General features: G+C 30.6%; 1 protein-coding gene across 1 annotated transcript; it reads right to left on the reverse strand.

The window, feature by feature from the left end:
• Positions 1–1,502: 1,502 nt before the first annotated feature.
• LOC123296459 lies at positions 1,503–6,119 on the reverse strand. The gene is made up of 2 exons (XM_044877937.1): positions 5,337–6,119; positions 1,503–1,532 (listed from the first exon to the last, which is right to left on the reverse strand). The coding sequence occupies exons 1-2, from the start codon at positions 5,923–5,925 to the stop codon at positions 1,525–1,527; spliced, it is 597 nt and encodes a 198-aa protein (XP_044733872.1). The 5' UTR covers positions 5,926–6,119; the 3' UTR covers positions 1,503–1,524.
• Between the last annotated feature and the right edge of the window lie 7,397 nt (positions 6,120–13,516).

A 13,516-nucleotide genomic window follows, 5' to 3' on the forward strand; every position in this document is an offset into this window, starting at 1 on the left:
ACTTTCACACCAAAGATATTTATTTCATCGATAGATATTATTATTCATTTAAGACAATAATACTATGTGGGTGCTATAGTAGATGACTGCTATATCTAGGTAGCTGCTGTGTATTCAAGTATAATAAAATGCAATAGAATCAACCCATATCTCAAACAATTTCCGTTTAACGGATCATTTAGTTAAAGGTATCTCGTTTAATGTTATTTTTTCACATCGATTTATTTATGCTCACCTACACGATTTATATTAACGCAGAAACTCTAAATAACAAAAAAATATACACAAGCACACACATCAGTTCTTGGAAATTCGTATATTCCGATAATGACTATATTTTTTTCTTTTTCTATAAACAAAGAATAAAAAAAGATAGTCACGAGGACTGTCGAAAAAACTTAAAACTTTGGAATAACTGTGTTTTATTTTTTAAACTTTTTAAATTCATTTCATAATTTTTAAAATAGAAATTATTAAAGTGTGTATAAAAAAATTATATTAATTATTATAATAAATACATCAAAACTAGCAATTTAAAAAGAAAGTTAAAATCAGATGATTTGCTTGAAGTGTCGACCTGTGGAACTTTTTCAGAAAAATTTGTTTTTCTCAAAATAGAGGTAGATTGTACCAGGCTTAAACATTTTTTTTATGATCATCAGTTACATATTTTTCCATAATTTTAACTCAATTACTTTTTCGAAAACCTATCAGAGAAAGTTGAAAGTATGAGGTTACGGCGGTTTTCTTCAGGTTCTGAGGTTATTTTGCTATGTTCAGGATTCGATAGAAAACAGAGTCGATGCAAATTTATAACCAATAATTATTTTGTTAATTCGCCTCAATCCGATCAATAGAAGCAGAGATATGCAAGAAAATGTCACCAAAGAAAATAATGTAGAAATCAATTATCCCAAGGAGCGTTCAGAAGGTCGCGTGAATCATTCCGGCACCAGAAAACTCCTTGTCTGTATTTTTTACAACATAAGAATTCTATTAAAAAAATAGCCTTCTCCCAAAATATTCCGCATTCATTATAAAATTCGAAAGATTTATGAAATGTGGAGCAAAAAATATATAATAATTTTAATTCTGATGCAAACCTGAACCATACTTTTCAATCAAGGACAAACATTCCCTCCTTGATTCCCCCCTTTGTTTTTTGATTTTATCCTGATAGAATTAGGTAGGGCCTTTTTAAATAAAACAATACTAATTCAATGTTAAGATTATTTATTAATGCGTGTATCCGCACGTTACCATTACTCAATCAGAAGTGTAGTATAGTACTCTTGTATTAACCAGAGCAGTGGTCATAACATCACATGACCTCCCCACTACTCATAGAGTAAGACGGTTAGTCGTTATTTCTAACACTCCCTCCCGACTAGCCGTCCTCCATCATTCTTACAACAAATCATACAAAATATAATTTCTTAACATATAAAATTACATATCTTTAACAATTAGAATAATAATGATTTTTTAATTAATATTAGATGGCAATCCGGTGTGTCGTTAAGCTTATTTTCCTGAAACATAACAATTAGATATTTAACATTGATCTATTTTAGTATTCATTAACTTATCAGTCAAATATTTATGTAGATCAAACGCTAAGGGTTTTGTGAATATATCAGCAATCTGATTCTTAGACGGGATCCATTCAACATCAACGAAGTTTCGCGTTACACATTCTTTTACAAAGTGTTCTCGTACCTCTGTCATATGTCTTAATTTATTACTACCGTTAGTTTTCGCACACGACGCGGCAGCTTTATTATCACACCATAATTTTATAGGATAAAATACTCTGTTTAAAATTAATTTAATTGAATTACTTATAGCTATTAATTCCTGACATGCTTCACTCATTGCTACATACTCTGCTTGACATGTAGACAGTGCTACATATGGCTGTTTATGAGTTCGCCAAGTGATTGTATCACCGAACAATTTTATTACGTACCCACAAGTTGTTCGAGATCCTTTACAATCTGCTAAACTTGCATCAGAGTATGCCTGCATATCATTTCGCTCACCAGTGTATCTCAATCCTAAGGTTCTGGTTCCTTTCAGATATCTGAAAACTCTTTCAACCATACGCCAATCACTTTCAGTTGGATTGATTTGGTGTCTACTTAATACATTAACCGCATATGATATATCTGGTCGAGTTGCCCCGGCCAAATATAGCAAACTACCTATCGCTTCTCTGTAAGGAACATTTTTAATAGTTTCAGTTGTAACTAACGAATCATCATTTATATCTTCTTCTCTCAGCTTTCTTTCTCTATTAATTACCTGATTAGTAACCATAGGCGTTCTCTGTGGACTCATATCATTAAAATTAAATTTTTCTAAAATTCTACTTATATATTTTTCCTGACTAAAAATGATTTCTCGACTTTGTCTATCTCGATGTATTGAAATTCCCAGAAATTCTTTTGGTTCACCTAAGTCACTCATCTCAAATTCCTTTTTAAGTCTTATTTTTACCTCTGTTAATTTAGATTTGTCATTAGAAGCTAAGATAATATCATCTACATACAATATCAAAATAAGAAGTTTTTCATTTTCTCTCCAAATAAATAAACAAGGTTCACTCTCATGATTTTTCAATCCTACAGTCAGAGCCACTTCAGTAAATTTTTTATTCCATTTTTTAGGACTTATCCGTAAACCATACAGAGCTCGTTCTAATTTACACACCGTAGTTTCCCTAATTTCTTGTGTAACATTGACACCTTCTGGAATTTCCATATAAATTTCCTCATCTATAATGCCATTTAAAAAAGCAGTTTTTACATCAAGATAACAAGTCTCTAAATCATACTTATTAATTATAGCAAACGCAGACCTAATTAATGGTAGACGAGATACAGGGGCATAGGTTTCTCTGAGATCATAATTGTTATTGTCTTTAAAACCTCGAATCACTAAACGCGCTTTGTATTTAATTTGATTATTATTTTCAATTTTCTTTTTAAAAACCCACCTAGAGTCTATGATATTTAATCTTTTACCGTTTTTCATTGCGGTAGGTCGGTCAACTAATGTCCATACGTTATTTTTATCCATAGAATTAAGTTCGTCTTTTACAGCGTTTTGCCAAAATTTCCATTCTTCTGATTCCATCGCATCTCTAAAAGATATTGGGTCTTGTTGAATACCCGCTAACATTGCATGATAAATTTTATCCTGAGTTTCGTTCATCTCACAATCTATTCTTTCATCAAAAACTAGGTTAGCATTAATTTTATCGTTTTCATCGATAATTTCAGAAAAACTACTGTCTTTAATTAATTTCTCGTTATTAATTTCCGCATCTGTTACACAATCTTGTTGTTTCTTTGGTCGTCCTCTTTTCCTTTTCTTCTCTCCCTCCGGTTTTAATAATTCTAACTCATCTCTATTAAATTCAACAAACCACTTCTCTTTGCTAACAGATGATTCTTCAACTGGCCAATCTTTCACACTATCTTTATCATACTTATCACCATACACCAGTTTTTCATTAAAACGAGCATCTCTACTCTCATAAAACTTTCCTTCTTCTGGTTTCAGGAACTGATAACCAGTAGGTGTATATCCTACCAAAATTACGCGTCTCCCTTCGAATCTAAACTTTGGACCAGTTTTCCTTTGTACTTTAATATATGCTACGCAACCGAAACGTCTCAACTGATTAATATCAAAATTGTGATTCGGTGCAAACCTTTGTAAAGGTGTTATCATGTCGTTAGACTTGTGAGGTGTTCGGTTGTAAGCATATACAGCAGCACTTAAAGCAAGATCCCACATATTTTCAGGTAATTTCGCATCATACATGTAGGCTCTTACTTTCTTTTGTATTGTTTGATTGAACCTTTCTGCTACACCATTGTGTTCAGGTGTGTCAGGACTCGCTAATTGTTGTTCTGCACCCAGAGCTTTTAATACTTCAAGCGTATATCCCCCTGTATACTCGGTACCTTGATCTGTACGCAAATAACATACTTTCGCGTCTCTACCTAACAAATTTCGTGCGCTTCTTACAAATGCCTCGAAACAGTGACCTGTTTCACTTTTCGCTTTCATTGGATATGCCATTGCTAATCTAGAATAATCGTCTATGAAAACTGAAATAAATTTATACCCTTTTGGATGAGATATTGGACTTATAGGCCCCATATTATCAGAGTGAATTATTTGAAGAGGTTCAGTTGCCCGTCGACGCGTTGAGTTGAATGGTCTTTTATTAAATTTCGCAACCATACATACTTCACAATCTAAAATAGTATCATCGAAAACCGCAGTTCTAAGATCTGCATTTTCTGGAAATTTACTTTGAAAGGCTTTTAAATAACTAATAGACGCGTGACCCAACCTTACATGCCAAAGCATAGCTTTCTTATTTTTAGCAAAACTTTTATAGTTTTCATTGAATGGAGACTCTTTCTCTGATAGTTCAACAATAGGTAATTCATCTATATCATGAAATTTTCTATCCCATATAGACGTGTCAAAATTTGAATTTTCATAAACAAATTTTCTTTCACTTTCTACTACGGATTCTAATTTTTCAGATTCTACAATCAAGTCATCATTATCTATATGTAACCTCTTTACTGGTAACTCGTCTCTTGCATTATCATTACATTGATTATCTCCACTAAAATCAACATTATTTTTATTCTCATCTCGTACCTGTTCACCTGCGTTTGAATTTTCACTCTTCTCCAAAAGTTCTTTCGCAGTCACACTTCTCGTTTTATATCTTATTTCATTACAACCGTCCGATCCATCTGAAGTTAAATTTGCAATTATTTTTCTACTTATAACACTATTTTTATCAGTATTCTGACTATTATTAATTTCAAACTCTATAATCCAATAAGGTTTGTTATAAACTCCAGTGATAAATGATTCATTTGAGACAGGATCAAAAATATCAATTTCTTTATTATCTAGATAAATACTAAGTCCCATCTCTGCAAATTTTCTAAGCGATAGTAGATTTTCTGACAAAGCTTCTGCATATATAACATTTTCTATTTCAATCAATTTATTATTATTTAATAAAAACTCAACTTTACCCGCTCCCTCCGTTTTCAAATCTGCGGATTCATTTTTATTAGCGCATCTAATTTTACCGTGATCTGATTCATCAAAAGATTTAAATATTATCTTACTATTGGTTAAGTGTTCTGTTGCACCCGAATCAGCAAGAAATCTCGTAAATATTCTACTTTGTTCAGAAATGTCTTTAAAATTGCAATTGTTATCATCAAGATCGGATTGTTGTAAATAATACTGACTATGATTAACTGGAAGATTATCAAAAGACATCTTACCTTTATTTTGTTTAGTTTCAGTTAAATTCGCACCTACATCTTTCTCCTTTCCCTTCTGTTGAGATCTTTTATCATTGTTTCTGAAATTTTTATAACCTCCTCTTCCTCGATTAGGTTTGAATCTTTTTGCATCTCCGCCTCTCGCATTATTATTCTTCCGTTTCCAATTTTGTCTTCCAGTATTCTGGTAGACTCTCGATCCTCTAAAAGTGTTAGAACGTCCTCTGGTGGAACCACGGCTACATCCTCTACCTCTTTCACTATGTGATTGTTTTAATTTTTGCAAAGGACAGTCAGCTGCTTTGTGACTGGTCACTTGCCCACATCCATAACACTTTTTCAGCCCTGTTCCTTTCCATGGACAATTCCTTGCTATATGACCTAGATCATCACACTCGAAACATCTGTCCAAGCAATCTTGTCCTTGATGAGCTTGCATTGCAGTTCCTGCGGACTCAGACGCTGTTGCATGATTTTTATTAGCTTCTGCTTGTAATATAAAGAGTTTTAACTTTTCATAACCAAGCCCTTGACCAGTTGTAGACATTGTCATGAATTCAACTGACTGAACATCAGGAACGGTGGTCATAATAGCACTATAAAAAGCATCTTTCTTTTCAAGTTCTGACAGTGGCTTAACCCCGGACAAATTTTCGTAATTCCTCACGATTTCTTCAAATTTTTCAATGAAATCTGACGCTTTTTCTTTATTCGGATAATATTGTATACTATGTAATAGTCTTCTGAGTGTACTCGAAGAATTATTACACTCCGTTTTCTTAAGATCTTTAACAGTATTTAAAAGATCTACCGGATCTTTAATTCCAATAACTTGAGAATGATATTTCTGATCTAAATGATTAATTAAAATGTCTCGAACTTTGAATTTATGTTTTTCAATAATATCATTATCAAGGTCTCTACGGGGAGAAACAGTCGGATCAATTACATACAATAATTCATGAGCTCTTAATTCCGATGTAAAAAGATCATAGAAATGTTCAAATTTGGTATTTGATGTAAGTTTATAATCACGCTTCATACCCGCGTCTTTACTAATGATCTCTACTTTCAATGTTTCTTTAATTTTATTTGCCAAACTGTCAGAATTTTGAGATTCACTAACACTTCTATCTACTTTTAATTTTTTAAATTCTTGCTGTACTAATTTAGATACCTGATTTTTTAATTCACCAATTTCAGTACTAGAAGTACCACCGTCCGATCTGCTCTCATCTCTATCAACTAATTTTTGATAATGCTCATGCATTTTACTGCATACATTATTCACATCTCTTATTTGCTTACGGATCTCATTATTTTTATCTTCAAGGGTTTTAGTTTGCTTAACAAAAACCTCTTTTTGTTTATTGAACTCGTCAATAATCAAACTCTGAATTTTTTCCATTTTAGCAACAGCTGCCTGAGCACCCAACAGAGAAACTTGGCATTGCTTCATCATATTGGTAGAGGATTCACAAAATTGTCTCACCAGAGACAACACTTCGTCTTTACTAGTGTTACTGTCCGCAATTTGCGAAGCAGTACTACGTGGCGCTGCCATTTCATCACTTTTTGCAACTGTATTAGAAACGGAAAATTGTTTTGATGCAATTTTATAATTAAAATCAATTGATTCTATAATTTTAATTGATGGCAAAGATTTACCTCCTTGGGATAAGTCTGTTTTGTCTAACGAGGAACCTTCCTTGTCGCATCTCTTTTTATCGCATCTCTCACCCTTCTCCTCATCTCCACTCTCAATCACATCACTTAATAAAGCCTCCTCATCTGCCTGAGACACAGAATTTAGGTCATCATCTCCTGGTAAGACTACCCAAGGACCCTCTCCTTCCTGTTTCTCAATCCACTCAGTAGCGGCTCTCCACTCATCCTCGTTCATATTGCTTTTATCTGTTAAACGAATTAATTGTTAATTAATAATATTCATAAACCAGGAGCTATGCCTTAAGCCTGGTTGACTGAACAACAAGTATGGCCAGGTTAAAGCAAGCAGCAATACATATAATCCGAACACAAGATCATACGTACAACTACTTCTGTAATTCAAGAAGTAAATGAATGCACAGCATCCATCACTAAGCATGAATCACAAAATAAACCTTGTATTTTTATTTCGAATTTACAAGTTAATGACCGTTCATTATTGTTAACATAAAATTTTTAATTAAATGAACTTGATACAAAAAATAGGTTGTTGTTACGATCTGATGCCAATATTGAAACGAAAAAAAGGTATCTAATTATTGAAACGTAGCGATTGCTGCCAATATTGATACAATGAGAAAATTTGTTTTAAAAATTGTAACGAGATTTATAGTTAGTTGATATTGGAACGTTATATTAGCGTGAAATGAACAAGTACTAATAAGAATGGTTGTTAACCGAGATATTCTCTCGAACTAGATTATTCTAGCCACGAGTTAACCGTACTCAATCTCATATATGTAACAAGTTCAATTCATTCATAAATGTTTACGTGGAAGCGTGAAAATTAATTAATCTGAAATGTAAATCTGAATTAAGAGAAAATAATGAAATCAGTATTTAAATTTTTAATAAATTTGAGTTTTATTCTTTGCTAATAAAAAAGATTAAATTCAATTTCGCAACCAATATTCTTTCACAATAATTCCAAAAAAAAAATAGTCTATACAAAAGCAAATAACAGAATTATATCTACAAGTGACTTGATTCGACAAATTGCCTACCGCATTCAACAAGTTCAATAATAATTAAGTAAAAAAAAAGAACAATAATATTACAATGAATGCATACCACAATTTGTCAAACCAAGCGACCGTTTTAGTTTATACAAAATGATATAGTCCCTATAAAGGAGAGTTAATCATATTTTAAAAGGATTAAAAAAATAATCCTAAGTTTACTTAATAAACTCTATAAAATATTAAATATTAATGACATAGTCAAAAATACAAAATGATATCGTCTCTATAAAGAGAGTTAACCATATATTAAATGGATTAGAAGAATCCAAAAGTTTATTTAATAAACTTTAAAAAAAAATAAATACATATTAATGACACCGTCAAATAATATAAAATGATATCGTCTCTATAAAGAGAGTTAACCATATATTAAATGGATTAGAAGAATCCAAAAGTTTATTTAATAAACTTTAAAAAAAAATAATAAATATATAAATGACATAGTCTAAAAATAATGAGTTAGTCATATCTAAAAGAAACAAAATGTTTCAAAAAAAATTAGCAAGGATGATTTATGCAACAACAAAAAAATAATTAGTTACAAATTTCTCATTTAGAAAAAATAATATAACAACAAAAGGTTCATGTTAAACTATATTCTGGAGTGTTAAATTCATCACACACCAAGAATACATGAACTTCCCAAAAAAGTTACATAAATCATTCCAATACTATATAAAATAACATTTTTATATCCTCTATCTAAATTGCTTACAATTCAATAAAATAATCTTAATTGATGGTCATTTAGCACTTAGATTGATTTAAAAGAACAAATATCAAACTTATTAAAGAAGTAAGATAAAGTTCAAAATGAAATTAAAATATTTAAAGTTTTTTTTTTTTGAATATCTCACCAGAACATTTTGAATTTGAATGTTAAATTAAATGAAGTTTATTCATATCCTTGTTGTTCGAAGAAAGATGTATATATAGTTTCCTTTATTCCATGTTGTTGATTTTTTTGGTACTGCTTACTACTCTGCCTTGACTGTATATAGCGTCTAGCTTATATACATGAATTTAAATAGCTGTCTCTATAATTTATATGTTAGCTATGTATACATCTTTCCTTGTCCAACAATTATTTGTTTTTTTTCTTTTTATGAAAAATTCATACATATAAAAATATTGTAAGTATTATTAATATTTCAGAAATTAAAAAAGAAAATAGAAATTATTAATATTTTTCATAACGTATCATTATAAGGATTTTTTTAAGAAAATTAATTTAACTTATATATATTTATCTGACATCTGTGCATCGGTAAAGTAATTATTCAACTAATGATTGGAGTCTTAGCTAAAAGTGTTTTTTATTGTGTTTCACTCACCACCTCTAAAAAAAGTTCATCTTATAGCACTTCAGCACGTTTCAAGTGTGTGACATGTGTTCTAGTTAATTCGTTAGTTTTTGGATCAATTAATTCTACACTAACTGGAGTTGTAAAACGGATGATTCTTTTAACATCGCTGAATCGAGGTGAAAATTTTCTGTCTTCGTCGATGTTTGATGCTGTAGGTGGTAGTCTAACCCGTACAAGTTGATTAACGTGGAATTTAACATCAGTTGGAGCTTGATGTTGTCGTGCTTTTCGCATTACAGTAGCTTTATGCAGTGCCTGCTGGACCATATCCACACTAGGAGGTTTTTCCATAGCCAAAATATCGGTGGTATTAAGTAATAAATCCAATGGTTGATTCCAAGTTCGCCCCAAAAAAACTGTTGCTGGCGAAGCTTTAATAATTGAGTGATATGTCGAATTGTAATTGAATATTATAAATGGCAATATTTTATTCCAGTCCTTATGTTTCATTTGGTATTGTTTGATTACGCAGGTTAAATTTATTTTTATATTCCTGTTTATTCTTTCTGTGATATTCCCTTGAGGACGGTAAGGCGAGGTATATCCAATGCGAATTCCATTTAATAATAAAAATTGTGTATATTTATTAGACTTGAAGCTTTTAGCATTATCGCTAATTAAAACTTTTGGAAATCCAAATACCATGAATAGTTGATGTAAAATTTTAATTACCACTGCTGACGTTGCTTTCCTAGTGGGGTAGGCCCAACAAAACTTGCTATAAGCATCTGTAATAACAAAAATATATTTGAAGCCATTATCTGCAGAAGGTATTAGGGGTCCAATAAAGTCTACGTATAATTTATTGTACACATTTTTTTCACTAATTGATGCATCAGGTGCTGAGATTTTATAGTTAATAGGTTTACAGGTAGCACAAACACTACACTTTTTAACATAATCTACAGTTTTTTTATATAAGTCAGGATATGAAAAACGTTTGGCGATTTCACGATAGGTTTTCGTGACGCCTGAATGACATCCAAATACTGAGGAATGAAAGTAATCTAATACATAGTCCAATAAAGAATCTGTGAGAACAATACGTTTATTTCTATTGCGCCCAACAAAACGAACTAATAAGCCATCGCGAATTGCAAAATTTTGTACATTTGAACCTGATTTAATTAATTGGTAAATGTGTCTACAATCTGGAGAAGCTTTTTGTTCCTTTTTTATAGATAAAAAACCTTTGGGGTCAGTTAATATCTGATTAAGAAGTGTAATTGGTTCTATGTTTTTTGATTGAATATTTTCCTCAATATTTGTTTCATTTTCACAAAATAATCTACTTAAACAATCGGCTACTACATTTTCTGTGCCTCTAATATGTTCTGTTGTAAAATTAAATTTCGAGATAGTTAATAACCATCTGGAAAGTTTATTAAAACGTTGTGGTGTATTAAATAAATACACCAAAGCGTTGCAATCAGTACGTAATATAAATTTTCGATCTAAAAGGTAGTCTTTAAATGTATTTAATGCATGTAAAACAGCCAATAATTCCAGTTGGTATACTGGGTATTTTGATTCTGCTGGATTAAGTTTTCGCGAACAGTATTCAATTGGATGTAGTTTGTTTTCAAATTTTTGCATTAGACAAGCACCTACACCTATAGAACTTGCATCTGTAGTTACTATGAAAGGATGTTTGTCATCAAAAATAGGAAATCGTAAAATTGGTGCCGTAGTGAGCACTGTTTTAAGTTTATTAATAGCATCCACATGTGTTTGCGTTATAATGAATTTAGCATCTTTCTTTTTTAAGGCATTTAAAGGTGCCACTATAGTACTAAAATTCTGTATATATCTAGCGAAGAAGGCTGCCATTCCAAGAAATGATTGTAATTCCTTAAGGTTTTTAGGAATAGGCATAGTTCTAATTGCTTCTACTTTTTCAGGATTAGGTATCCTACCTTCGGAAGAAATTACGTGTCCTAAGATTTTCAAACGTTGCATAAAAAATTTTGCTTTATTAGGATTAATAGTTAGATTAAGTTTTTTAAAACGCGCTAGTACTATTTGTAAATGTTTATGATGTTCTTGAATATTCTCCGAAAAAATAATAATATCATCATAATAGATTACCATAATTTTATTTATTAAGTCCGCAAATTCTTTTAGTAAGAGCCTACAAAGGGCTTGACTTGAAATACTGAGACCATACGGAATAACATTAAAGATAAATTGACCAAATTGTGTTATGATAGCCGTATAAGGTTTGCTGCTATCATCCAATGGCACCTGGTAGAATGCATTTGACATATCAATTAAGCTATAAACTGTGGCGTTTCCTAAGTTTGAAAATATATGATTAATTGATACATTACTTATTGGGTCAAAAACAATCTTTTTGTTCAAGAAACGATAGTCGGATACCATTCTAAATTCATTATTAGTTTTTTTTTTTACAAAAAATACCGGACTTGCCCAAGGAGATTGCGCTGGTTTAAGAATATTTAGATTTACCAGTTCATTAATATGATTTTTAAGTAATATTTCTTTATCTGGTGGTAGATAATACGGAGTCTTATGAATTGGTTCCTTGTCTTTAATAAATATAGTGTATTCAAAATTACGCGCACGTCCCGGTGTTTTTGTTAAAACTATTTTATATTTATTTAATAATGCATTTAATTTATCTTGATTTAATTTATCTAAATTTATTTGAATTTCGCATATTGTATTAAAGGTAATTTTAGGTTCAGTATCAATGAATGGAATATTAAGATAATTAAAGTGATGAAATGATAATGAATTACTATTGAAATTCAATAAAATTCCACACTTATGTAGTGTTGGTATACCCAAAAGAATATCATATGGTAATGAATCAATGATGTAAAAATCTTGTTTCCAAGTTAGATGATCAATTTTAAAAGATAAATTAATTTTATTATGTATTTTTAAACTATTAGATCCTGGCAAAGATGCTGTTAAGGGTGAATTTATAATTTTAATTGCGAAAATTTTTTTAATTTTATTGTAGGCCTTTTTTGTAATAGCATTAATTGAACTACCTGAGTCTACTAATGCATGAAATTTAAAGTTACCGATGTTAATGTTTATAACAGGCAAATGTTTGGTGAGATTTACTAGTTTTTTGAAATGTCAGATTCGGAATTGTGAATATCAGCTTGGGTAGTGATATTATTTACAAAAGGGTTAGTATTTTCAGTTTTTACTTTTTGATTTTTTAGTAAAGAACAAAATTTAATTGTATGCCCTGATTTTTTACAGTGAGTACAGTTATACTGACTTTTATACTTTAGTTTATCACCATTATTGGTGTTTAATTTTTGTGTGTTTTGTTGATTTGAAATAGAATTATGTAAATTTGATTTTTGATTTTTATAAAACTTCGATCTAGCTGTGATTTCAGAAATTTTTCTTCCTAACTCATTCAACTTTACTATTGAATCGGGTGGATCCATTAATTTTATTAATTCAAATGTTTGGGCGTTTACATGTGCAAAGATTATATTAATTATACTAGAATCAGTAGATTCAGGTTGTAAAAGTTTTGCGTATTTTGTAATATCAGTAATAAATGATGAGAAGGTTTCATCATCTTTTTGTCGTCTGTTAACAAAACGATCTTTTGCTATTGTTAATTGAGAAGTTGATAAATAGTTTTCAATTAAATCTTTTTTTATAAAGTTCCAAGTTCTTGCTTGTTCTAAATAATTTGCCCAAAAATCTTTTGCATTTTTATGTATTTTAGTAAATAAAAATTTTAAAAGAAAATGTTCTGAAACGAGATTTAATTTTGCTAGATTGTCCGTTTCAAGAGTGAAGCTAACTATACTATCAGGGTAGAATAAGTTTAATACTGGTATGTCTTTGGTAATTATGTTTAAGTCAATTTTTTGAAATTTGTCATCTATAGAATTTTTTAAAGTAATTTTGGTACTTAGCTCCGAAATTTGATTGGTGTTATGCAGTGTTGCTTCGGAAATTTGATTTAATACCACATTGGTTTCCTGGATCAAATTTGAGGTTCCTTCCAATTGGGCTCCTAAATTTGTCCATAATTCATCCAAAGTTTCTTTGTCCATTGTGA

This window comes from Chrysoperla carnea, chromosome 3 (assembly GCF_905475395.1).
Source record: "Chrysoperla carnea chromosome 3, inChrCarn1.1, whole genome shotgun sequence".
Classification (NCBI taxonomy): Eukaryota; Metazoa; Arthropoda; class Insecta; order Neuroptera; family Chrysopidae; genus Chrysoperla; species Chrysoperla carnea.